This window comes from Myxine glutinosa, chromosome 1, assembly GCF_964187855.1.
Source record: "Myxine glutinosa chromosome 1, kmMyxGlut1.1, whole genome shotgun sequence".
NCBI lineage: Eukaryota > Metazoa > Chordata > Myxini > Myxiniformes > Myxinidae > Myxine > Myxine glutinosa.
The window spans coordinates 421,082,413-421,110,136 of NC_136261.1; the positions used below are offsets into that span (position 1 = coordinate 421,082,413).

At 46.6% G+C, this 27,724-nt stretch overlaps 1 protein-coding gene across 3 annotated transcripts; it reads right to left on the reverse strand.

Annotated features, from left to right (window-relative positions):
* Positions 1–231: 231 nt before the first annotated feature.
* On the reverse strand, positions 232–27,499 carry LOC137413744 (uncharacterized). 3 transcript variants are annotated; one of them, XM_078770594.1, is made up of 6 exons: positions 26,979–27,499; positions 9,258–9,339; positions 7,965–8,033; positions 2,713–2,853; positions 2,211–2,587; positions 232–2,126 (listed from the first exon to the last, which is right to left on the reverse strand). In XM_078770594.1, the coding sequence occupies exons 5-6, from the start codon at positions 2,380–2,382 to the stop codon at positions 874–876; spliced, it is 1,425 nt and encodes a 474-aa protein (XP_078626720.1). In that variant the 5' UTR covers positions 2,383–2,587; positions 2,713–2,853; positions 7,965–8,033; positions 9,258–9,339; positions 26,979–27,499; the 3' UTR covers positions 232–873. The 3 variants fall into 3 exon arrangements, with proteins under 3 accessions (XP_078626720.1, XP_078626719.1, XP_078626718.1); XM_078770593.1 differs by lacking the exon at positions 7,965–8,033; XM_078770592.1 differs by lacking the exons at positions 7,965–8,033; positions 9,258–9,339.
* Between the last annotated feature and the right edge of the window lie 225 nt (positions 27,500–27,724).

Consider the following 27,724-nt stretch of genomic DNA (forward strand, 5'->3'; position numbering starts at 1 on the left):
AAGGCAGTTCTCGAGGTTACACATGTAGAAAACAGGTGAGAGTAACTGGCTAATAAAATTGATGGCTGAGTACAATAAAAGTAATGATCACCGACAATGTTGGAGGTCACAGATATTATGGACCAATATATTGAGCACACAGGGTGAATAAAACCCTTTACAGGTAACACATTGAAAAACAAAACCCACGAAAAACCAGGGATAAAGCACAAATAACAAATGAAGAAGCAAAACATTTGGCAAATTATAATCTCACAGTCAACACTTCAAATAAATGTACCAATTAGTCATGTACAGTATATGTAAGCCCATTACAGGGGAAGAGTCCCCTCCAACTTCAGGGACTATTCTGCCCCATTACAGTACTTAGGCAAGTATTATGACCATCATATGACAATCCTCAGCATCCAAAATATAATCCTTCAAGTACTTGGGCTGGTGTCGTGGAAGGCTGGAGGGTCTTGGTGCACAGTCGCTTGGATACATTGTTGGATGATCCACACTGGTATCACTGATGGTCTCAACAGATCGGGAACTAGTCGTATGGCTTTCATCAAAGGGTTCGGGGTGCTGGGTGGTTATCAGGTGTTACAGATGGTACTCTGATGAGTTGTGCAAACAAGGTACATGCTCATAGGGCTGTCCACCTTCACGATGGCTTTCTCCAGACTGGTTCACTGAATACCTTGCCGACTGATGAGGATCGCATACAAGGGGGGCACGTACAACCCAGTGTGGGTAATGCAATGTGAATTTAACAAACCTTTTTCAGCAAAACTTTTCCAACAATATTTGTTTGGTATTTCAGATTTCAGCTCTCCTGCATGAATCTTCATATGCATTTTCAAACTGCCTTTTCGAGAGAAACCTTTATCACATATTGAGCATTTGTGATTGCTCTCCTGTATGGATCATTATATGTAATTTCAAACTGCTGTTTTGAGAGAAACCTTTATCACATATCGAGCATTTGTGTGGTCGCTCTCCTGTATGGATCATCATATGTAAATTCAAACTGTTGCTATGAGAGAAACCTTTATCACATATCGAGCATTTGAAAGGACACTCTCCTGTATGGATCCTCATATGTAATTTCAAATTGCTGTTTTGAGAGAAACATTTATCACATATCGAGCATTTGTAAGGTTGCTCTCCCGTATGGATCCTCATATGCGTTTTCACTTTGCTGTTTTGAGAGAAACCTTTATCACATATCGAGCATTTGTAAGGTTGCTCTCCTGTATGGATCCTCATATGTAATTTCAAATCGCCTTTGTGAGAGAAACCTTTATCACATATCGAGCATTTGTGAGGGCGCTCTCCTGTATGGATCATCATATGCAATTTCAAATTGCTGTTTTGAGAGAAACATTTATCACATATCGAGCATTTGTAAGGTTGCTCTCCCGTATGGATCCTCATATGCGTTTTCACTTTGCTGTTTTGAGAGAAACCTTTATCACATATCGAGCATTTGTAAGGTTGCTCTCCTGTATGGATCCTCATATGTAATTTCAAATCGCCTTTGTGAGAGAAACCTTTATCACATATCGAGCATTTGTGAGGTCGCTCTCCTGTATGGATCATCATATGCAATTTCAAATTGCTGTTTTGAGAGAAACATTTATCACATATCGAGCATTTGTAAGGTTGCTCTCCTGTATGGATCCTCATATGCGATTTCACTTTGCTGTTTTGAGAGAAACCTTTATCACATATCGAGCATTTGTGAGGTCGCTCTCCTGTATGGATCCTCATATGTAATTTTAAATCGCTGTTTTGAGAGAAACCTTTATCACATATCGAGCATTTGTGTGGTCGCTCTCCTGTATGGATCCTCATATGTAATTTCAAATCGCTGTTTTGAGAGAAACCTTTATCACATATCGAGCATTTGTGTGGTCGCTCTCCTGTATGGATAGTCATATGTAATTTCAAACTGACACTATGAGAGAAACCTTTATCACATATCAAGCATTTGTGTGGTCGCTCTCCTGTATGGATCCTCATATGTGATCTCAAACCGCATTTTGGAGAGAAACCTTTATCACATATCGAGCATTGGAAAGGACGCTCTCCAGTATGGATCTTCATGTGTAATTTCAACCTGCTGCTGCGAGAGAAACCTTCATCACATATCGAGCATTTGTGAGATCGCTCTCCTGTATGGATCCTCAAATGCAATTTCAAATCGGCTTTTTGAGAGAAACCTTTATCACATATCGAGCATTTGTGCGGTCGCTCTCCGGTATGGATAATCGTATGTCTATTCAAATTGCTGTTTGTCGAGAAACCTTTATCACATGCAGAGCACTTGTGGGGACGTTTAGTGGTGTGTATCCTCATGTGCATTTTGATGTTCCTCGTTGAAGCAAAATCCATTCTGCACACATTACACTCAAACGTATTCGCCTTTTAAGAACCTTTTTGTGTTTGTTTCGTTAAATATTAATCTTGGTGTTGCGATGCCCAGACATGCACTTGTATTTTATGGAAAGTGAGTCTTGATTGTCTCTTCAAAAAGGCTTCTTTCTTGCTGTCAAGCTGCGACTGAACCTTATTTTTCCCATATTCCTTCTTGATTGTTCTACAGAAAGAAAGAACACAACAAATTTTTTTTCGTCAAAATTAAAATATTTAATACATTTCCGAAAATTATATATTTTCACAACACAAGAGATTGTATGTTAATTTTTTTACATTTCCACTCACCAGTTGCAAATTAGGAAGCTCTTCCGTTTGTCATGTGAATATCATCCGACCCTTCCATTGCCAAAGCACATTTTGAATCTTCTGTGACAGATGAATCCTTGTTGTGTTGTCTGCCTTCCACATTTACAGGATGGACATCACCTGTGTGTAAATCAGCATCAGTCTTTTGCAGGGAAATGGGATTGAGAACTATCTTGAGAGTTCATCGATCATGTTACTCCATGGAATGTATACTTCAATTTAAATATAATAATGAAGTCAAAGATTGTTGAAAAGAAAAATTCCGATGTTGAGCGCGAATGCAGCAGTCTTCTACATCACCCTTAAACACCACCCAATTTAACATGTCCATGTGCTGCTAAATTGGAGGTGAGTGTAAATAACAAGAAGGCGATTTGTGTTCAACAGTGTTCAAGTATTTAAAACAATTTAGATGAAATAAAGATTGCAAAATGCATCCAAAAAATTTCTGGAACTTACTGGCATTAAAATTCTCTCAAAATGTCCTTTAACAAAGCTCAGAACATGTGTGTGTCCACACTCAGGAAAGCCAGGAAATAATATCTCTCCACTCTCAAGACTGAACTCTCAAACCTGTATCCCTCATCCAAGTCCTGGTGCAATCTGCCCATATCTGTTTCTGGTGTTTGTTCCCCCTCCATCCCCTCCCTTACCTCAAACGGCCACACACCTGACGCTGCACGTGAAAAAGCTGAATGCCTCAACTATGCGTTTGCCTCAAAATCTTGTGTCCCAAACACATCACTTTCTGTACCCACCTTAACCAGTTGTACCCAGCTTCTCCTGGACTCCAGCGGAAATGTTGGGCTTCTCTCCCAACAAGGTGGACAAGTTTCTGTCAAATCACGACTCTGATTCTGCAAATGGACCCGACAGCATCAGCCTACGGGTCTCAAAATCCTGCTCAACCACGCAAACACACCATCTCCTCTCTCTGTTCTCTTCACCCTCTCTTTTGCTCAAGGTCATCTGCCATCTGCTTGGAAATCAGCGAACATTACCGCTTTACACAAAAAAGGTGCAAAATAGATCCTTGCAACTACAGACCAATCAGCCTGCTCCCAATTTATCAGCAAGGTCATGGAATCAATCATCACTTATGATATGAAATCCTTCCTCTTCTCCAAAAACTTGATTTCTGATCATCATTTTGGATTCAGACCAGGCCACTCAAATCTGGACATGCTGCTTCTGCTGTCTCAACAATGGATGCAGGTACTCAATGCTAAACAGGAAATCAGAGCCGCCTCCCCTTGACATAGTGCCTTCGAAACGGTTGGGCACCCCGCCCTGTTCAGCAAACTCTCCTAAAGTAGTATCCATGATAACCTCCACCTCCACGCATGGCTTGTGGACTTCCTCTCCTGTCAGAGTCGATGTATGGCCTTGAATGTAATTCTCTCACCTCCCCTTCCTGTTCAGGTTGGAGTTCCTTGAGGCAGTGTTCTGGGACATGCTCTTTTTCTGGTCTTCATTCATGATCTATTCGACGATCTCGAAAATCCTCTCTGTCTTTTCGCTGATGACTCCTCCCTCTGCCACTCCATATCTCAACCCTGAGATCGGAAGGCAGCAGCCTCTTTCTCATATGTATCTGCCGACTTGGATAAAATCACAGACTGGTTAAACAAGTGGGACATGTCATTCAATCCTGACAAATCTCACACCCTCACTATTTCTCTTCGTAAAGACCGTCTGGAAAACCCTGTCACTCAAGCTTTTGGGTCTCACTATCTGCCATGATGTTTCTTGGGAAAACCACATTTCCAAGCTGGCCTCCAAAGGCAGTGGCCGACTGGGCATCCTCTGTTGTGCAAAGTCCTTTCTTGGCACTACTGAGCTTCTCCCCCACATACAAGGCTTTCATCCACAGATTGAGAGTGTCGTAGTCTCCCCTCTGGGCTGGTGCTCCTGCCTCACACCTACCTCAGCTTCATGCTGTGGAAACCAAAGCTTTTAGAATCATTGGCATCTCCCACGATGAAGCCAATTTTGAGGGCTTTTCACTCTCTCACCACAAGCAGGTTGGTGGTCTTTCTGTCTTCTACTGACTCCTCTCCGGCCTAGCTCCAAAAAAAATTAATAATTAGTGGTTGAATTCAGCCAGCTGATATGTAAATCCTATTCAAGTTTTCAAGTCAATCGGATAAAAATCGGATGAAAATGATTTTAGAAGTTTGAAAAAAGTGGTTGACGTTTGACCTATGTTGACCTTTTAACCTCAAAAATAAATAGAATTCTGTTCGGCCCACCAACTCTAGCATTTGGTGAAGTTTTGTGAAGATCGGTTTAAAATTGTGACCTGCAGGCACGTATAAGTGAGCCGACAGACAAACACAAAAAACCGGAGTGATCAACATACTTGTCAAAAAAAAGAATTTTTGTCGAGTAACAAACAGCCAGAAAGACAGGGGTGAAAACATAACCTCCATCAACCTTCTGTGATAGAGGTAAAGATACCATTTTCAGTTGCTCGTTCAGGAACTCATGTCGAAGCTGAGATGAGCTGAGTAAGGTCATGTGACATGGCAAAGTTAAATGCACAAACACCAGGAGGATCTGTGCTTTGGGAGTGAACTATGTGAGAGAGTACCCATATATCTATTTATTGCATGCGGTTGAGCAGAACGTGAGTGCATGATGGCTAGTGGCACAAGCGATCATGTCTGAAACATCATCCTGTCTATCTATTTGAGGCAAAACATCCTGTCTATCTATTTGTACACACTAAATCGAGCCAGTGAAGGAAATAAGACAAAAACGGGCAGGATGGAAAACCATATAACCAAAGAAAAGGCAGGTATTTACAAGCACACAAGATTCAATAATAATGGGGCACATATTTGCAAGCACATCAAACAATAACCAAACATCAATAAAGGCACAAAATAGCAGATCTTACTCATAACACTTATTGCCGCTTATAACAATTTAAATAACTTGTCCACGCTTGTAGACAGACAGACATAACCCAATTGCTTAACCCCACTTATCACTTTTAGTTCGCAGAGAAATTAAACACCGACCTCCAAGCACAACATGGGAATCCAAAAGTCTTTCGTGTCGAAGGCACAATAAATGCCATTATGGACTGCCTGTTCCAATTTGCAGCAACCCTTGCTGACACCACAGTTAAACTGAGATTATTTTCGCAGAACTTTTATCCCATCTGAAAGTACTACAAACACCGTAAGGCAGTTTAGGTCAGGTGTGGCAGCTCATCACCACGCCCACTTTCTTCCGGTACTCCATGCCACCATACCCCAAACAGCACGATGCCCAGCCCATTCCCATCTCCTTGAGATACCGATCAATCGACTGCAACCATAAGGCATGTGGTCGGCCCTCGGGCTCACACATCTCAATGACATGTGGAAAACATTATTATCAATGCCAAGGCAAGTGAATCTCGATGTGATCTCAACACCCTCGCCACAGAGCGATGCAGACTGGATTGTAGCATCCAGGATGCCATTGAAAGCCTGGATCTTAGTGTTGACCCAGGAGTCCCATAATCTCAGTGGCCCCAACTCCTCATTCATCACCTTAAGGGACCTACCCCAAAAGGATGTCCAGAGTTTCCACAAAGATGACTGGATCATCTACGAAACAAAGGCCACAGATTTTGACGATTTCAAACTATGCAGCAGAGCTCGATCTCTGACATCTTCTTATATCTTATTATAATAGGGCAAACGTATATGGTTTTGTATGTCGTTATGTATGACGGCTTCTTCTTCCAATAAAATTACCACCCTCTTAATTGCGTTAAGACTGCAGTGACCCCTCAGACCTTTGACCACCCTTTAATTCCCCACAAGACCCTTCAGACCACCAAGATCCCTGAAGATCCAAAACACCCCGGAGACCCAAAACACCCCGGAGACCAAAAAACACCCCAGAGACCCAAAAACACCCCGGAGACCCAAAATACCCTTAAAGGCCCAGAGGATCTAAAAGACCCTGAAGACCCAAATGGCCCTAAAGACCCAAAATACACCGAAATTGTCAAAGATGCCGACCCCTCTGAAACGATGTGTGGTGAGGCATGTGGAGCGTGCCGAGTCACGCTCGTGCTCCCAATAATACAGTCCACACAAGTACCAAAAGTGTGGTGGCCAGTGCACAATCCTGATGAGTTCAAGTAACAAATGGGAACCAGACTGAACAGTTTACATTTTTGTATCCCACTGATAAGGTCCGGATTCAGATCAGGCCAAACCAAAATCTAATCGGCTTGTTCACAGCACCTACCCAAATAATCCACCAAGTTTTATCACAATCCATCCACAACTTTTTGAAAATACACGTCTATACATCATTTTTGGCCCCATTTGTTCCCTGTCAATGGTGACAAATCACTTAAGCAATTCTCAGATCCGCATTCAATTGAATCACTGAAGAGATTCTCAGATCATGGCTGAGAGCATGGATGTGCCGCTGATGCAGCACACCGTTTCCATTAAGCTGGCGTTCATTTTGACAGGCATCTCGGAAAGATGACAGGCTGAATAAACTTACCTGATGTTATTTAACAGCACGGCTGGGGCTCAAATTCAAGACCCTAAGATCTTAAGCCAGCCAACCTATCCGCTAAGGGGCTTCTTTCCAAAGCGAAGACTCACTTTAAAAAAACGAGAGAAAAAAAAGAAAGAAAAAGCATGTACTTTGCATTCACACTTTTTCTTATTAGTCTTCAGTATGTGAAACATGACGAAAATATCCACCAAAAAATTTGCAATTTTAGGCAACCTTGACCTTTTGACCACAAAAGCAATTGGCTTCAGCAACCCAATATGCAAACGCTACTCAAATTTCAAGTCAATCGGATGAAAATTGATGATTGTATGCAACATTGACCTTTTGTTCTGGAAAAAAAACCCATAAAAAAAAACAATCGGCTTCTGGCTTTTGATTGGTGAACCAAGGCAGTGCCCATTATGCAAATTCTTAAGATTTGAGGTCAATTGGATGAAAATCGACCATTTTATGTGACACTGTCCTTTGACCTTTTCACCAAATTATTATTTTGTCTTCTCCATAGTCTCAAAATAAAGTCATGTTGAAAACTTGATGACAAAGCTCAAATGGTACAAAAAAAGTTTGGGAACAGACACAATTAAACCTCATTCATAAACAAGGACACAGATACACCATGACATACACACACAAAATTTCATCAAATAAGCCGGCACATAATCTCCTTGTCAAACCATCTCACTTGGACTCACGGCTTACACCCGCCAATGTCAGTCCCAAAACGACGTGAAGGAAAGGAAGGAGCTCCACTGGAGAGATGGCTGGTGGTGTGAGTGGGACAGAGACAGTTATTTAAGTAGTGGAGATGAGGCTTGACATGAGGTGCATGTACAGTGCATTCAGAAAGTATTCAGACCCCTTCACTTTTTCACATTTTGTTATGTTGCAGCCTTATGCTGAAATAGTTTAAATTCATTTTTTCCCTCATTAATCTACACTCAATACCCCATAATGACAAAGAGAAAACCAGATTTTGGAAACTTTTGCAAATTTATTAAAAAGAAAAAACAGAACCATCACATTGACATAAGTATTCAGACCCTTTGCTATGACACTTGAAATTTAGCCCAGGTGCCTCCCATTTCTCTTGATCATCTTTGAGATGTTTCAACACCTTGATTCGAGTCCACCTGTGGTAAATTCAATTGATTGGACATGATTTGGAAAGGCACACACCTGTCTATCTATATAAGGTATCACAGCTGACAATGCATAACAGAGCAAAAAACAAGCCATGAGGTCGAAGGAACTGCCTGCAGAGCTCAGAGACAGAATTGTGTTGAGACACAGATCTTCGGAAAGTTACAAAAAAAATTCTGCTGCATTGAAGGTTCCCAAGAGCACAGTGGCTTCCATAATTCTTAAATGGAAGAAGTTTGGAACAACCAGGACTCTTCCTTGAGCTGGCCATCCGGTCAAACTGAGCAATCGGGGGAGAAGGGCCTTGGTAAGAGATGTGACTAAGAACCCGATGGTCACTCTGGCTGAGCTCCAGAGATCCTGTGTGAAGATGGGAGAAACTTCCAGAAGGACAACAATCACTGCAACACTCCACCTATCTGGGCTTTATGGCAGAGTGGCAAGACAAAAGCCTCTCCTCAGTGAAAGACATTCTGAGAAACAATTCTGAGAAACAATCAGATCAATCTGAGGTGGGATGAATGAGAAGTAGACTCACAGATTACCATTCAAAATTACTTTCAGTTTATTCCTGGTCTTTTATTTTGTGCCAGTCACAGGTGAAAAACTTGATTTACACAGGTATGTGGTGGTGAACGGTAACAGGAACTTGATAGCCCAATTTAACTGAATCCCCTGCCACTGTAAATGCAAACTTCATATATTCGGGTCGTATTTTCTGACCATGCGTTTCACCTGCTTTTAGCAACTCCTGGAGTTTTGCCACAATCATCGGTTTTTCTTTTCAGTTAACGGTCCATGTTTGGCAAAATAAAATTCAGTAAAAGTAAAATACAGCAGCTTGCGTTTTCGTGTGAACCCCAGTTGTCCCAGACATTCTCCATTCCAGAAACACCTTCGATCAACCAAATACGGCCAATGGCGAAACTGCAAATACCGAATCCGCGAATGTTACGGATGGAAACCATCACGTCATTTCCAAATTCATCTTTAAGCTCAATCTCTCTATATTTTCATTTTAAACAGCATCATTCTAATCACAAATTAATACAATAACATGAATACAACTTCTTTCTTGAGGTAAATTTTGCGAACACTCATGAGGGAAACTAATAACCTGCTTTCTCAGGTGGGTATGCTATAATGTTTCATGATATTTGTTATATCATATCACCTTTATCTATCAATATTGTTGAAATGAAGATCAAATAGCTGCATGTTGAAATATGTTGAAAAAGTCAAAACTTTACATGGGGTGTACTTACTTTTTCACGTGACTGTAGATCCCTCATCCATCGATCATCTACTACTTTTATAACACCTCCTCATTTGGAGGTCACATTGGATATACAAGTTAATTATAAAAACGTTCTGCCTGGTTTGTAGTTATAAGGAGAAATGAGGTTTAACCATTGTTGTATGAAGTTTAGTGACGATGTCATATAAAACAATACAAACAACAACAAGGCATTTTAAGGCCATTTTCCCTGCAAGAGCAGGGGTTAGCCTTGCGGTCCCCATCACAATCTTCTCCATTTTGCCCTATTTTCTGCATCTCTCCTTGTTAAGCCCCTTGCCCGCATTTCTTCTTCGACCATCTTTAGCCAAGTCTTTCTCGGTCTTCCCCGTCCTCTACTTCCTTCTGCATTCATTTCCATAACTCTTCTCAACCAGTCACTTTCATCCTTCCTCAACACATGACCAAACCATCTCAAACTGTTTCTCCTCACAGCATCCATCACAGGCTCTATTCCCATCATCTTTCGCAATTCATCATTTGTCTTCCTCTCTATCAACGATACTCCACACATCCACCGAACCATTCGCATTTCCACCCTTTCCAGCCTTCGTTGCTGCTCTACGTTCATTACCCATGTCTCGCTCCCATAAATCATAACACTTCTCACACATGCAGCATACACCTTTCCCCTCAGCTTCAACGACCCTCCCCTCCTCGTCAGTATGCCACTCAGTTCCCGAAACTTCTTCCATGCACATCTCACTTCAGCAACCGTTGCAGAGTCTGATCCACATTTTCCATTCAGCATGTCTCTGAGGTAACAAAATGTTTTCACACCTTCCAGCTTCACGCCGTCTCCAAGGTCCAACTCAACATTTCCTCCATCTGCAGCTCCCTCTGTGCACACCTTACACTTGAATGCAGCTGCCACACTGGTTAATGGCCCTCTCAAACCACTACATTTTTGAAGAACACACTCAGCGCACATTGTACATTGAATGGAATTCACTCCGACACCTTTCCTGCACATAGCACACGGCCACTTCCCAGTTCTTTCCACCTCAACACATGCTTTACCACTTGCCATCACCTTCGTTTTTCCGATATTCACCTTCGCACCTATTGTCTCCATACATTCCTTCCACTTGTTCATCTTCTCCTTCAGTCCATCCATACTTTCTGCAATCAACACCAGATCATCTGCATACAACAACTCCCACGGTAAACCCTCCTTTACATTCCGAGCCAGCACCTCCATCACAGCTACAAATAGTAGTGGACTTAGTACCGACCGCTGATGCACTCCCACCTTCACCTCAAACTCAACACTGTTCCCGTCCTTCGTCCTTGCAGCTGTGTGCGCTCTTTTGTACATTGCCATCACTACTCTGATCAACCATTCCTCCACTCCTAACTTCCTCAATGCCCATGTCACTACTTCATGTGGAACCCCATCGAATGCTTTCTCCAGATCAACAAACCCAAGAAACAACTTCTTCCTCTTCTCCTCGTACTTCTCCTGCAACTGCCTCACAATAAGAAGCACGTCTGTCGTTCCTCTTCCTGGCATAAATCCAAACTGCATTTCGTCAATCTTCACATTCTTCCTTATACTCCTCTCCATCACCATTTCCAATACCTTCATTCCATGTTCCAATAACTTTATCGCTCAATACGAGCCACAGTCCAGAGTGTCACCTTTCCCCTTTGTTACGGATTCGGCCCTTCTGTGGTTGTGGTTTTCATCCACTTGTAACATTGCTGGTTATGTATTATTATTCCTATCGGGGTTGGAATGAAACGGCGGTTATTGTTGTTTAAGGGAAATGCTTATTGTGTTTAAAAGTTTAAAAAGCGCTCATGGTAAAAATGAGACACGAAATCGGATCGTAAACCGGAAGACATCGAGCGAAGAAGAGGAGGCCTGAGGAGATCGGAAAAAGGCGTGTCTTGAAGCTCCATACCGAGCGGTTGAGCGTACATCGCGAGTGAACTTTGAGTCCTTGAAAGGAATCTCGGGCGATTGGCGTTATCGCTGGAGTAGTGAAAAAGCCTGCGAAGTCAGGTGCAGGCGTGAGGTTCCCGAGAATCCTCTCCTCGAGGCTGTGGCTCGAACAAGAGCCGGCCGCCATTTTGGACCCTCGCGCGTCGTTCACTGGAAAAGGTTTTTGCCGCATCCGCTGATCTCACCCTCCGGCGGTCTGCCGGGGCTGAGTGTATACTATAGCGGCACCTGAAAATTGCACTGTGGTTTCGCTGATTGAACGGTGCATGGGCACGTCTGGATCACGTCTTTGGGAGTTCCCTTTCCACTGCCGCGAGGTTGCGGGGTGTTGGACCATGTGACTTTTGGTGTTGCTTCAACCGCCTACACCTCGATTGATCGCGATCGGACATTGTTCTCGCGATCACTGGAGCGAATCAACTTCGCCTTGGAGAAGGTTATAGAGACATTGAGGAGGTTCTTTCCATGTACTGGGAACAGTGAGTTCGATTACTTTAACAGATGGTACCATCTTAAGATATTGATTGTATGGTGGCTGGCTTTCATGGTTGTATCATTATTCCTGTGTGATTTCTTATATATTCTTTTTTTGTTGATAACCATTGGTATGGTTTTGATATTGATTTTGACACGAAGTCATACATTTTTTTCTGCCGTGGCTCCTCTCGGGGTTCGGAGGTATACCGAGACCAGCAGGTCGGGGAGGAACACGTAACACCTTGTATAGAGGGACGAGGGTACTCAGTTCCCAATCCACCGGAATGCGGGCTTCTTTCACCACCAGATTACAGATCTCTGTCATTCTCTTCACACCCCAACTTCCTGCTGCCTTCAACATATCTCCCACAACTCCCGTCGGCCCTCCCGCTTTTCTACTCTTCATTGCTTTTATCGCTTCCTCAACTTCATTCTCAGTTATCTTCTCTGCCGGTCCTAAAACTGGGTTACTCTCTATGTTGCCATCCCATTCATTATCTGCATTCAACAATATTTCCATATATCTCTTCCATCTTCCTTTAATACCATCTGGGTCCACAACGATTTGTCCCACTTCATCCTTCAAGCAACTCACCCCCTCTTCCAAATCCAAGCGTTCTCCGAACATTTTCCGACATGCCTCCTGCGCCTTTGCTACTTCTTTCTTTGCAGCCTTCTTGGCTGCCTTATATCTTTCATGCTCTGCCTTTTCTGCCCCCATACCCTTCACCTTCTGACACTTCTTGAACTTCTTCCTCTTCTCATCAATCTTCTTTCCAACTTCGTCATTACACCACCATGTTTCCGAGTGCCTTTGGTGGTCCTTTTGTCCATCCACATACCTCACCAACGACTCCCAACAGACTATCTTTCATTGACATCCACCCACTTTCAAGCTCAACCACATCATCCTCTACCCTACTCAGCCTCTCGTTTAATGCCTCCCTCACTGTCGCCTCTTTGAACCTCCACACCTTCATTCTCGGTTGGTACTTCACCCACCGAGCTCTCCTCTCACCGTTCACCTTTATGCCGCAGACAACCACGTGGTGCTGTGGGAGGGAGGAGACCTTTGTGTCCCGGAGGTGCCCCCTATCTCGCCTACGCATCAGGAAGTAGTCAATGATTGTCGTCGACCCATCTGACGTGTATGTAACACGCTTATTATCTTCTTTCTGGAACTGAGTTTTACAAATCAACAAATCAGCTCCATCAGCAAACTCCAAAATCCTTTCACCTTCTCCATTTCTCACACAATATCCGTAACACCCATGAACTCCATCAAAACCATTCATACACCTTCCCACATGTCCATATGGGTCTCCTCCTACCACAACAACTTCCTCATCTTTCACGTTTTAAATCAGCTTCTCTATTGCACACCAGAACTTGTCCTTCTCTTCATCGCTCCGACCAACCTGCGGAGCATATCCCGAGAAGACGTTCATCAAGAGCTTTCCAATCATCATTTTCACAATCATCAACCTTTCACTCACTCTATTCACACTCACCATACTGTCTACAAACTCCTCAGAAAACAGGACACCAACACCATTCATGCCTTCTGGGCACCCTTGCCACACAAACTTGTGTTTCTGTCCCTGCCTACCCTTCACCATTCTCACACCACTTCCCTTCCATCTCGCCTCTTGCACACCACAAATGTCCACTCTTCTTCTGACCAATACTTCCACCACTTCTCCTGAACTCACTGTCATTGTCCCCTACATTCCATGTCCCAAACCTCAGAAACCAATCTCTACGTCGGGCATAAGGCATTTCGTCATCATAAATGGAGTGATTTCCACCCTTGCTTCGATCGGGTTCCCTACCTTGAGTTTTGACGAGAGGGAGTGGGTCCCCCACGTGGTACTTCAAGCTGTACCCTGCCCATATGTAGTTGTAATTGTCATGGTTCTCTTTTTGAGGCAATGTTTTTATGGTTGGCTGCCCTTCCTGACGCCAACCCTTTTAGTCGCCTCTTTCGACACGCAGGCATACGGTGTACCTATTCCAAACCGGGGTACACACCGGGGAATATAAAAAATACTGGTCATATAAAACTATGCAGTGAATAAAAGAAAACGAGTGAAAAACAGCTCATGAAATGAACAATCAAAGACCTCAACATTAATTTAATAAAAACTCGTTTAACTTATCTTTATCCCCATCATCAACGAACAGAAAATTATTTTATCTTTAAATAAACGTTTTACAGAGCTTCTCAGTATTAATAATAAAATGAGAATCTCCCAACAAACCTCTACAGATCCGATCCAATCCAACCCGGTCACGTGAACCTTAGTCACAAAACGAGGTTACACAAGATCACCCGGAAGTTTTTCATAGTTATTGAAGACTGCCTGTTTACGGACATCGTTCTTCTTCCTCTGTAAGAAGATTACAACGGGAAATTGCTCACGTTTGTGACGTCAGCAATTTGAATGCGCCGCCACCTGACAGTGCGAAAATAAAAGTGAAGATAAAGAAGAAGCAGGATTCCTTCCGTTTTAGCAGTGAACCACGTGCGAGTGAACGGTGCTCTGTCCGCAATGGCGGATTAACGCATGCGCATAATGGTCACGTGCCCAAGGGCCCCCAAATTCAATGACGTCATGCAATGAATGCAACCCGAGATCATGAGAGATGAGAGATAACGCGAGACCGATCGTGGTCCACAGTGTTTGGAGATGAGACCGAGGGTGGGTCTAACTTTACCCACAAAACATATCACCTTGTGAGTGGTGATAAACACAGCATTACAGGAATGCTCAATCTCGAGGAAAGAAAGCATTGTCACGTGATTAATCGATTTGAAAAAAAACGTTTTTCCCTGATGTTTTTCTGGACGAAACCATTATAAAATTAAGGGGTGAAGTTGGTATTGGTAAAAAAGCAGGTTAAGTGGATTTAATGAATAACTCATTGAATGTAAACAAATGCAACAATAATCACATTAATATTCTGTTATTGCTATTGTTAATACATATCGATATTGTTTATCAAATGCACATTATAACATTGTTGCGGATTTGGGGTCGGCGCTCCCCTTATCAAGGGGGGGTTAATCCCCTTGTCTTTAAGCTGGCCGCCCCCGATCCTGGAAGCTATGACCTCACTTCCGGTCGGTGGAAAGTAGGGTTGTCAGCCCAATTAGTCTTATTACCTAAGTACTACCACCGGCCGTAAGCGAGGAGATAACTCCTACCTGAGCCGCAGCGTTAATGGATACGCCGAGCGAAGTGAGCCGTGACTCGGGCCATTAACAATAACTCTAAACCCGATCCTGAGCGGTTCCTATCGCGCCACAGGTACTCAATGGAGAAAAGATGAAAACGATCGAATAAGAGGAAAGAAAGTGTTAATTATGTACAAAAACCCAAAAAGGAAACGAAAGGGAAAGAATATACAAGAAGAAGAAGAAGAAGAAGAAGAAGAAGCAGGACACAGGGCAACCTTAACTATACAATCTTACTTACAACCGCAGGACAAACAGACAGACTCACACGGGATGGTAGTGGTAGGGGAGGAAGGTCCAGGCAGATGATTCAGGCGTTGAGGTCCGGCTTCAGGTGTCGACTCGAACTGTGGCGAAACCCCGGGCAGGCAGCGAGCGTGTATCGTTGGGCACGCGATCGGACCTTACATATGGCGGGGGGGGGGGGGGGGGAGTAGTCCTTCACAAGTCCGTATGCGCAGTTCTCTGCTCATGACCTCCTTATTCAGCGCCGCTCAATGGTTCCTCGCACCTCTGTCACTTCCCCTCACGCAACTCCTCCTCTCTCGCAACTGTTACAAGCAAGCTCTCTCCACGTATCTCTCAACTCTGAAAAGGCGCCGCGCTTGCGCTTATATAGTGCGCTCCGAAATCAAGCCGTGTATTCTCGCACTCCACCCACCTGTGAGCTCACCTCAGCCCTGGTTGGTTAGCGAGGGCTCACCGGCTCCGCCCCTGATGGGCCGATGACAGGGCTACTCCTCGTTCTGGGCGCTCCGCCCCCTTCTTCTCCAAGCTTGACCGCATGCGTAATGGCGGCGCCTGAGCTAACGCTAACCAAGGCGTGTAACAGAATTTGGAGAGAGAGTCAAGCCGCAAAATGAACGGAATTGAAAAGGACCTATCTTCTTTGATTAATGCAACGCAGATTCAGCTAGTGGGAACACAGCCTTAACTAAACACAGACTAAGGAAATAACTGAAAGTTCCTATGGTGTCCTACGTGTTGCATATGGACTAACTATGGGTGCGACCTTTGAACTTTTCAATGATGGAATATTATTTACAAGAATTATTTACAAGTGAGGGGTTCTCAAATCCGCAACACTGCACCCTCCTTTCCTCCAGGCACATCGCGTGCCGACAAAACTTTAACTTAATGTGACACTTAGGTGTGGTAACCCTCTACTTTTAACCTCACCCTGAGTTCGACAATTTTAACAATTAAATACGTCCCGCCTGCTGCGTTGCATTCTACCGAACAGACGCATGACCACAGACTAACCGAATTGCGGAATGGTTTTGAAACTAAACATAAAGCCGGTGGGGAGCATTATTTACAAGACTACTACTTTGATTATTTACAACTCGAACCCAGGACCTGTCTTTTGGGAAACAAAAGCAGAACTTTTGAGAAGAGGAAAAGTAACACACTGCAATGCACTGCACTGATACACCATACCATAAGCACCCACATGCACCAATCATAAAAATGCACAAAAAGCACCCTAAAGCACCAATAAGCACCATCATCAAAAAAATGCACAAAACAAACATTTTAAAATAATAAAATGATGCCTTGTGACGTCATCTCTGCTGGGCCGCTGGTTCTGGTTGTCGTCCTCTTCATCCTTGATGTTATTTATAAATAAAAAGGGCACAAACCGCATCCGCTTTTTTATTTGTGGCCAGCAGGCCCAACTCCGGTGGTCCACCTGCCTGGCATAGGTGCCACTTTGAAACACAGTGGTCCGCAACCAGATACCGCTGGCCACAGCGGCCGGTCCCCAGCAGAGGTGCCAGGCCCCAGAATGTGGGGTCCATAGGTGGTGCCATGCCACAGAACATGTGGTCCAAAGGGTGGTGCTCGGCCACAGAATGTGTGGTCCATAAGGTGGTGCATCAGTGCAGGCCAGAGGCAGCGGAGGTGCGGGCACACAACTGCAGTCACCTGCGCACTCCCTGCGGGCCCAAAATAAACAAGTCCATGAGTGGGGAAGGAAGGACAAGCAAAGCAGCGTGGCAAGGGTGCAAGGGTACACATCAAAACAAGGCAATGCAAGGTGAAGGGCGCTGGAGAGCGAGCAGAGAAAACTCGTCCCAAGCGTACACACCCCCCCCCTGTCGCCTACCCTACTCTTGCCCCTACCCCGTATTTACACAAACTACACATTTACAAATTCGTCGCTACGTCTTGTCTTCCCCTTCCCTCTGGTTCCAAATTCATCATCAATCCCTCCTAAGGAGGGAGAGATGGAATACAAACAATGTCTCCCCACGTCGAGATGCGTCTTACCATTCCCAATGTCTGCAAACCATGGTGTGTAGTTTTATCACCCAGGTGAGTGGATGCAGATGGTGCGAAGAGACTTTCATCCGAGCTATCTTCTAAATGACATTAACTCTTTAAACTACCCGGGGTCTTTCCCTGCCAATCCGTTGGCCATCTTACACTATGTGGTTCTAAAAACCAATTCCCATTGACCAAACTGTGGTGCTCACCAATTTGGGGTCTCACTCCTCCGATTCTTTCCCCCTGTGCCCTCACACAATTTCAGGGCTGGGTCATGTGGCTCACCAGCAGGTCCGCTCACCTGCACACCTCTGCCACTGTACGTCGCCACCCGAGCTTACCTGCTCCTCATACTAACCAACCTGGGGAAGGCCCTCCCTGGCACTTACCCCCTCGATGCCCTCTATGGCACTGGGCTACCCGGGTCCATCCTCTGGATCCTCGGGCCCCGCTGAACACTACACAACTCTGCCTGGCTCACAGAGCCTACCTGCGGCCTCACCTGGCCAACAGACTAACAGTGGTGGAGTGCCCATTTAATCTTTCTCACTAATAGGAAATTCTAATTTCTCACTAATATATATTTTTTTATTACTAATAGGCCACACGCCCAGCCATGCAATTTCACTCATGCACCCAATCAAGCAGTACTCTGCTACTTTCAGCACCACAGATGTCAATATCCAACCACAATTTACCTACTCCCTCTACCTACTTTTAAACTACCCTCCCCGGGTGTTCGTGAAGAGGTCCATCCTTCCCCCATCCACTCCTTCACACCATACACTCCACATATTCCACACTACTCACTCCACATCATCCATCCATACTCCATACCATTCATTCCATACAACCATTCTCACTGGCCACCATGCAAGTCAATCACACAATGTACAATCACACACATCTATAATACTCTGCTCATGCACTTTACACACACACACACACACACACACACACACACACACACACACACACACACACACACACACACACACACACACACACACACACACACACACACACACACACACACACACACACACACACACACACACACACACACCTCTCGAGCATTGCCTCATTTCATCACTCTCACGACAAAGATTCTCATTCACAATTCCTCACTGCAACTTCAAGCTCACCACAACCACACTGCATCATTTAACTAACTATTTCCCCTCGAGGACTCGTGCTCCCCGTCTTCCCAATAAACTATGCACATCCCACGACGTTATCAACCATCTAATCTGACTACGTCCCCACTACACGTATCCAGTCACTACTTACATCTTAGTCACTAATGTACTAATTCCCTAACATTACCCTAGCCCTCCCGGGCTAGTTTGCACAGCCAATCCCCATAAAACTACTGCTCATGTGCCCGGATGAGTAATGTGAGGGATGGTAGATTTACCATCCCTCGACATCACTATCGCCATCACTATCACTACAATCGTCCACTATACCTGAGCCTCTCGGGGGAAATGCATTTTCACAGCTCGGCTTTGAAAAGCCGGCTATCTGTGCAGATGGTCAGTCTCCTGTTGGTTGGGTCCATCCGGCATCGATTCTGGGGAGGAGGTTTTGTCAGACCGAGTTTCCACGGTCCATCCTGGCGCGGAACCTTTCGGTCTCTGGCCCGATGACCCAACCTCACCTGGTTGGAACACCGTCCCTACCAGGGGGCGAAGGTCCGACCTGGCCCCTCTCCCCCGAAACCGTGCCGCTACGACGCGGCCCCGGCCATACAGAGTGGAGCCCGGCCCGAATCGTGCACGGCGCTCCGTGCAGGAGCGACACAACTATGATCACGATCCCGGCCAGCCCCCGCAGTACACAAAGAGCACCACGCCCCGAGCACTCGTGTAGCTATACGTTGGCCTAATCGCTGCCCCGTCAACATCGATGCCTTACTTGCAAACTCACATCCACACACGACTCTTCCCATACTCACACATCCAGGTGTCTCCATACACTCCATGCATTCCTCTTGCGCACATTCTTGCGCATTCATTCTCCTTGCACACTCTGTTATCACACACACCACTGTAACACTCACTATGGGTGTGCACTCCTGCACACACCCAATCACCACCGCACACCCTCGTGTACACTCCTCGGTCACATCCTCTGTGACAACCATGGGTGTGCACTCTTTTGCACACCCAATCACACCCTCCACAACCAACCCAGGTGTGCATTCTCGCACACGCTCCTCATCCATCTCACTCTCCGTATCACTCATCGTTCCACACTCCGTTTCACACTTCTCCCACTCACATTCCATCATACACTCGTGCTTTGGCGCCATTCGCACACGCGCGCCCTTTCCATTCACACAGCGCACTACGGACCTTCCACAACCGCCCGGGTTACGCTGGGATCCCAAGCGAGTGAAAATTGTTTTTGCGCCAAACACTCTCCCGCAAAATCTCTTCGCCCCATATACCACCCTACTCACCTTTGGGATTCTCCTCTCCACATGCACCTGCAAATCTTTATAAGGATTAGCAAGTACGGCATCAGGATGTGAATTCAGACTTAGAGCATATTCCATTTCTCCCTCCAATTCATGCTCGACCTCTGCCGTCTCTCCAATTTCAATTTCAACTATAATTTCTTTGATTTATTTTTCCTCGACGACCGTTGGGGCTAATAAAATAGAATTTTCTAATTCTGCGGTCGCTGGCTTTTCCATACTCCGGGTCGCGATTTATATAGCAGTCCACGTATCTGCGCTTTGCTCCAGACGCCAGTCCCTCATTGACTTCCCGGGCTTGGCCATTTACGTCCTCCAATTGCCCCCCTAATTTGCCCTCTAATCCTCCCAATTTACCTTCTAGTCCCCCAATTTGGTCTCCCATATCATTCCTCAACCCCCCAATTTGACCGCCCAATTGCTCCCCCATTCTGTCTTCCAAATTACTCAACCCGTCTCTCAATCCCCCAATTTGGCTTCCCAATTGCTCTTCAAGTTTATTACTCTGAGCATCCATTTTATTTTCCATCTGCTTACTATTCTTGGCCATCTCCATTTGTATGACCACCTGTAGCTGTGCCACGAGGTGCTGCAGATCCATCCACTTGTGCCGCGGGCACGGCCCTCATCACCATGTGCTAGGCGCCGCCATTTTATGCGCCTGCAACCTCTACTAACGCACCTTCTTCACTTCCCTCTTCCATTACTCCTGCTTCTTCCCTGGGGTCCTGGGTTAATCCTAACCCCTCTTCATCTAACCCCACCGGCATCCGATCGCCTTGGGTATCCATGGCACAATTTAAATTTAGTTTTTGATAAAAATTTTGGCCGCTCGTAATTTTTGACCAAATTTTTTCAGAGTATAAAAAATTTGGTTCGGGTCCAAATCCCACTCCTGACACCAATTGTTGCAGATTCGGTGTCGGCGCTCCCCTTATCAAGGGGGGGTTAATCCCATTGTCTTTAAGCTGGCCTTCCCCCGATCCTGGAAGCTATGATGTCATTTCCGGTCGGTGGTAAGTAGGGTTGTAAGCCCAATTAGTCTTATTACCTAAGTACTACCACCGGCCGTAAGCGAGGAGATAACTCCCACCCGAGCCACGGCGTTAATGGATACGCCAAGCGAAGTGAGCCATGACTCGGGCCGTTAACAATAACTCCAAACCCGATCCTGAGTGGTTCCTATCGTGCCACAGGTACTCAATGGAGAAAAGACGAAAGCGATCGAATAAGATGAAACCAAAGTAAGAAAGAACAAATATGATATATTAATGATGTACAAAAACCCAAAGAGGAAACGAAAGGGAAAGAATATACAAGAAGAAGAAGAAGCAGGACACAGGGCAACCTTAACTATACAATCTTACTTACAACCCCAGGACAAACAGACAGACTCACACAGGATGGTAGTGGTAGGGGAGGAAGGTCCAGGCAGATGGTTCAGGCGTTGAGGGCCTGCTCCAGGTGTCGACTCGTACTGTGGCGAACCCCCGGGCAGGCAGCGAGCGCATATCGTTGGGCGCGCGATCGGACCTTATATATGGCTGGGGGGAGGGGGGGGGTAGTCCTTCGCAAGTCCGTATGCGCAGTTCTCTGCTGGTGACCTCCTTACTCAGCGCCACTCAATGGTTCCTCGCGCCTCTGTTGCTTCCCCTCGCGCAACTCCTCCTCTCTCGCAACTGTTACAAGCAAGCTCTCTCCGCGCATCTCTCAACTCCTCGCGCAACTGTTATAAACGAGTTCTCTCCGCGCATCTCCCAACTATGAAAAGGCGCCGCACTTGCGCTTATATAGTGCGCTCCGAAATCAAGCCGCGTATTCTCGCACTCCGCCCACCAGTGAACTCGCCTCAGCCCTCGTTGGTTAGCAAGGGCTCACCGGCTCCGCCCCTGACGGGTCGATGACAGGGCTACGCCTCGTTCTGGGTGCTCCGCCCCCTTCTCCTCCAAGCTTGACCGCGTGCGTAATGGCGGCGCCTGAGTGAACACTAACCAAGGCGCGTAACAGAATTTGGAGAGAGTCAAGCCGCAAAATGAACGGAATTGAAAAGGACCTATCTTATTCGATTAATGCAATGCAGATTCAACAAGTGGGAACACAGCCTTAACTAAACACAGACTAAGGAAATAACTGAAAGTTCCTATGGTGTCCTACGTGTTGCATATGGACTAACTATGGGGGCGACCTTTGACCTTTTCAATGATGGAATATTATTTACAAGAATTATTTACAAGTGAGGGGTTCTCAAAACCGCAACAATATATTGAACAAGAACGCCACTCAGTAGAGCGCATACTCCCACCGTGGGTCAAGTTGGAATAGTACGATTTCACAAAAGTTTGAGGGAGTAGTTCAGTGACAACACAAGACAGACATTGCACAGATATATATTTAGAATATATAGAAGATAATGTAAAAAAAGAAAGAAAAAAAAAGAAGTCAGTTTCACTTCTATTTTCGGATTCAGCGTTCAATTCTATATACGTGAGTATTTTGAGGCATGTGTGACTTCAAATAAAACTATAAGCCAGGAAAAACGTTCGTTTCATTCCTTGGGGATACAACATGTAAAACTGGCCCAAACGTGAAAACAAAACGCGCTCATTTTAAGTTGTACAAGCTAATGTGACCACTCATTCTTCTGGGAAGAATCCCATGCACATGCTGGTCACACTTATAAGTCACCTAAGTCTTCATAAGTTCATCAAATACTGACACCGCAATTGACATTCGCTGAGATAAATGTAGATATCTCTTCTGAGGTAAAAAAAAAATGAAATAAAATAAAGCAGTTTTAAAGCATTATACGTATCAAACGATACATTTTATGAAACGCGGAAACCTAACACACACTTTGGTATTTTTAAAATGACAGAATATGTCTTTATTAGAAGAAAAAAAAAAAGAACATTGAAGACGACGCTGCTAAAAAAAAATACACCGCTCTAACGCACAACCACGAGTTTAAACTACATTTACAACAAATATGAAAACTATTTTCATATCACAATGTGAAATATAGTCTATAAGATAATATTTAAAAAAAAAGAAAGAGAGCCCTATCTTCCAATGGTAAAAAATCCTTCAAAAAATTCCTGGATCTGGGATTCGCGATACCATCCGGGATCCGGTATAATATCCTCAGCTTCACCAAAAACTAATCAATTCTTCCTTATTGCAAGGGCAATCATCCCTTCAACTTTCATCAAAATCCGTTCAGAACTTTTCCAGATATCTTACATACGCACACGCACGCACGTACGCACACGCACACACACACACACAATGGAAAGCATTACTCCCTGGTGGCAGTAACAATGACAAAAGAAGGTTCATTTGAAAATGGAATAACCCGTGAGTGCAGCGGAACGTTGCGGTTTTTAAAATCTGAACTCCTGACCCGAGGCTGATGGTGCAACCAATCTACCCGAGCAGTGATGATGCAACCAAACTACCCGAGCAGTGATGATGCAACCAAGCTACCCGAGCAGTGATGATGCAACCAAGCTACCCGAGTGGTGATGATGCAACCAAACTACCCCGAGGATGATGATGCAACCAAACTACCCGAGGACGATGAATTAGCGCGACATTTTGGGCGCTAAAAAGTTGAGATCTGGTGATCTATGAATTGAATGCAAATCGGCGCTCGGTCGGGACGAGGAGTTGAGAGGGTCGGGACGAGGTGTTGAGAGGGTCGGGACGAGGTGTTGAGAGGGTCGGGACGAGGTGTTGAGAGGGTCGGGACGAGGTGTTGAGAGGGTCGGGACGAGGTGTTGAGAGGGTCGGGACGAAGTGTCGAGAGGGTCGGGACGAAGTGTCGAGAGGGTCGGGACGAAGTGTCGAGAGGGTGGGGACGAAGTGTCGAGAGGGTGGGGAAGAGGTGTCGAGAGGCTGGGGACGAGGCGTCGAGAGGCTGGGGACGAGGCGTCGAGAGGGTCGGGACGAGGCGTCGAGAGGGTCGGGACGAGGCGTCGAGAGGGTCGGGACGAGGCGTCGAGAGGGTCGGGACGAGGCGACGAGAGGGCGGGGACGAGGTGTCGAGAGGGCGGGGACGAGGTGTCGAGAGGGCGGGGACGAGGTGTCGAGAGGGCGGGGAAGAGTTGTGGAGAGGGCGGGGAAGAGGTGTCGAGAGGGCGGGGAAGAGGTGTCAAGAGGGCGGGGAAGAGGTGTCGAGAGGGCGGGGAAGAGGTGTCGAGAGGGCGGGGAAGAGGTGTCGAGAGGGCGGGGAAGAGGTGTCGAGAGGGTCGGGACGAGGTGTCGAGAGGGTCGGGACGAGGTGTCGAGAGGGTCGGGACGAGGTGTCGAGAGGGTCGGGACGAGGTGTCGAGAGGGTCGGGACGAGGTGTCGAGAGGGTCGGGACGAGGTGTCGAGAGGGTCGGGACGAGGTGTCGAGAGGGTCGGGACGAGGAGTCGAGAGGGTCGGGACGAGGTGTCGAGAGGGTCAGGACGAGGTGTCGAGAGGGTCGGGGCGAGGTGTCGAGAGGGTCGGGGCGAGGTGTCGAGATGGTCGGGGCGAGGTGTCGAGATGGTCGGGACGAGGTGTCGAGAGGGTCGGGACGAGGTGTCGAGAGGGTCGGGACGAGGTGTCGAGAGGGTCGGGACGAGGTGTCGAGAGGGTCGGGACGAGGTGTCGAGAGGGTCGGGACGAGGTGTCGAGAGGGTCGGGACGAGGTGTCGAGAGGGTCGGGACGAGGTGTCGAGAGGGTCGGGACGAGGTGTCGAGAGGGTCGGGACGAGGTGTCGAGAGGGTCGGGACGAGGTGTCGAGAGGGTCGGGACGAGGTGTCGCGAGGGTCGGGACGAGGTGTCGCGAGGGTCGGGACGAGGTGTCGCGAGGGTCGGGACGAGGTGTCGCGAGGGTCGGGACGAGGTGTCGCGAGGGTCGGGACGAGGTGTCGAGAGGGTCGGGACGAGGTGTCGAGAGGGTCGGGACGAGGTGTCGAGAGGGTCGGGACGAGGTGTCGAGAGGGTCGGGACGAGGTGTCGAGAGGGTCGGGACGAGGTGTCGAGAGGGTCGGGACGAGGTGTCGAGAGGGTCGGGACGAGGTGGCGAGAGGGTCGGGACGAGGTGGCGAGAGGATCGGGACGAGGTGGCGAGAGGGTCGGGACGAGGTGGCGAGAGGGTCGGGACGAGGTGTCGAGAGGGTGGGGACGAGGTGTCGAGAGGGTGGGGACGAGGTGTCGAGAGGGTGGGGAAGAGTTGTGGAGAGGGTGGGGAAGAGGTGTTGAGAGGGTCGGGACGAGGCGTTGAGAGGATCGGTACGCGGCGTTGTGAGGGTCGGGACGAGGTGGAGAGGGTCGGGACAAGGTGTTGAGAGGGTCGGGACGAAGTGTTGAGAGGGTCGGGATGAAGTGTTGAGAGGGTCGGGACTAAGTTTTGAGAGGATCGGGACGAAGTGTTGAGAGGGTCGGGACGAAGTGTTGACAGGGTAGGGACGAGGTGTTGAGAGGGTCGGGACGAGGTGTTGAGAGGGTTGGGACGAGGTGTTGAGAGGGTCGGGACGAGGTGTTGAGAGTGTCGGGACGAGGTGTTGAGAGAGTCAGGACGAGGTGTTGAGAGGGTCGGGACAAGGTGTTGAGAGGGTGGGGACGAGGTGTTGAGAGGGTGGGGACGAGGTGTTGAGAGGGTGGGGACGTGGCGTTGAGAGGGTCTGGACGTGGCGTTGAGAGGGTCGGGTCGAGGTGTTGATAGGGTCGGGTCGAGGTGTTGATAGGGTCCGGACCAGGGGTTGAGAGGGTCGGGACGAGGTGTTGAGAGGGTCGGGACGAGGTGTTGAGAGGGTCGGGACGAGGTGTTGAGAGGGTCGGGACGAGGTGTTGAGAGGGTCGGGACGAGGTGTTGAGAGGGTCGGGACGAGGTGTTGAGAGGGTCGGGACGAGGTATTGAGAGGTTGGGGGGACGAGGTGTTGAGAGGCTGGGGAAGAGGTATTGAGAGGATGGCGACGAGGTGTTGAGAGGGTCGGGTCAAGTTGTGGAGAGGGTGGGGACAAGGTGTCGAGAAGGTCGGGACGAGGCGTTGAGAGGGTCGGGACGAGGTGTTGAGAGGGTCGGGACGAGGTGTTGAGAGGGTCGGGACGATGTGTTGAGAGGGTCGGGACGAGGTGTTGAGAGGGTCGGGACGAAGTGTTGAGAGGGTCGTGACGAGGCGTTGAGAGGGTCGGGACGAGGCGTTGAGAGGATGGGGACGAGGCGTTGAGAGGATGGGGACGAGGTGTTGAGAGGATGGGGACGAGGTGTTGAGAGGATGGGGACGAGGTGTTGAAAGGATGGGGACGAGGTGTTGAGAGAGCCGCACTTTGACGAGGTACGGGATTCATGGCAAATTCCTAGGTAAATGAGGGAGAGCCCCGGAGTAATCCATGGTGTGGATCCGTCCATGGAAATTGATGATATTAAGTGAACCTTTGCGGACAGTGGAGTTATCGACCCTCAAAGATCCTGTAGATGTCTCAGCACAATCACGAGCAAAGATCTCAATACGGGTGTCTTGTCTTGAACTTTATTCTTCCAACAATAAAACGATCACACACACAATGAGGAAGTTACGAACTCCTATCGACACCATATAAACGATTACAATGCAAACAAAATACCAAAAGTTAGAACAATGTCACATTCTCTGATGTGCACCTCGATAGTTAAACTTTCCAATTGACAGAGACAAAGAGCATGATACATGAACTCAAAACCACGTGGTTTGGGCCCAGAAACATGAGGCTGAGGAGAGATTGAAACAAATAATACAAAAGCTCGATAGAAAAAAAAAACCCTTTAAACCACAAAATACTTCGTTCCATAGATGTCCGACATAAATAAACACTGAATTATAACGATGGAATACCTTGTTACCTCTTTATTCTGGGCTCCAAAGACAAGTTTCCTTGCTGAGATTCGGCGGCTTCTCTTCCGTTCAAAGACGTTTGGCGAATGAATAAAAGCCGTTCGACCTATTTTCGAACATGGTCTAAATAATCACACACGTACATTACAAAGTATTCCAATGCATGACTCTGGGCTTGACAATCACTTCTTGTGGTAACAAAGTGTTCAAACTAAAGTACATCGATGCAAATCAATGGTAATACACAGCACTATTTCCTGATCACGTATGTACACAAACTTGTGAGTTGTGATGCGGTCCTCGCCAAGAACACTGTCCTGTGTGACCGGAAATGCGTCAGAAATTAATCAAGATAACGGTTGATTAAATTTCACATTACCAGTTGCAGTCCAAATAAAATTAAAATATATCATATAATGAAGTTATATTTAACAACCAGTAACAGCAAACATAATTATTCGATGTTATTTACACCGATCCCTCTGAACCCTCGTGTGGTGAGACGCCCGCGCCACGTCAGTATCATTAAAGCCTTGATGAAGGGATCTTCAAACATTGAAGCATTTCTTATGACTGTCTCCATCCACCCTAAACATGGTCTTGGTTTAACGGTTATGGTGGAGATCTTGGGATCATTGGGTCCTGAGTTTGAATCCCGATCAGCCAATGAATTAACACCAGGTGGGTTGATTCACCTGTCATCCTTCCGAAGTCGGCAAAATGAGTCCCAACTCACCTGGTCCTCTCTCAAAGA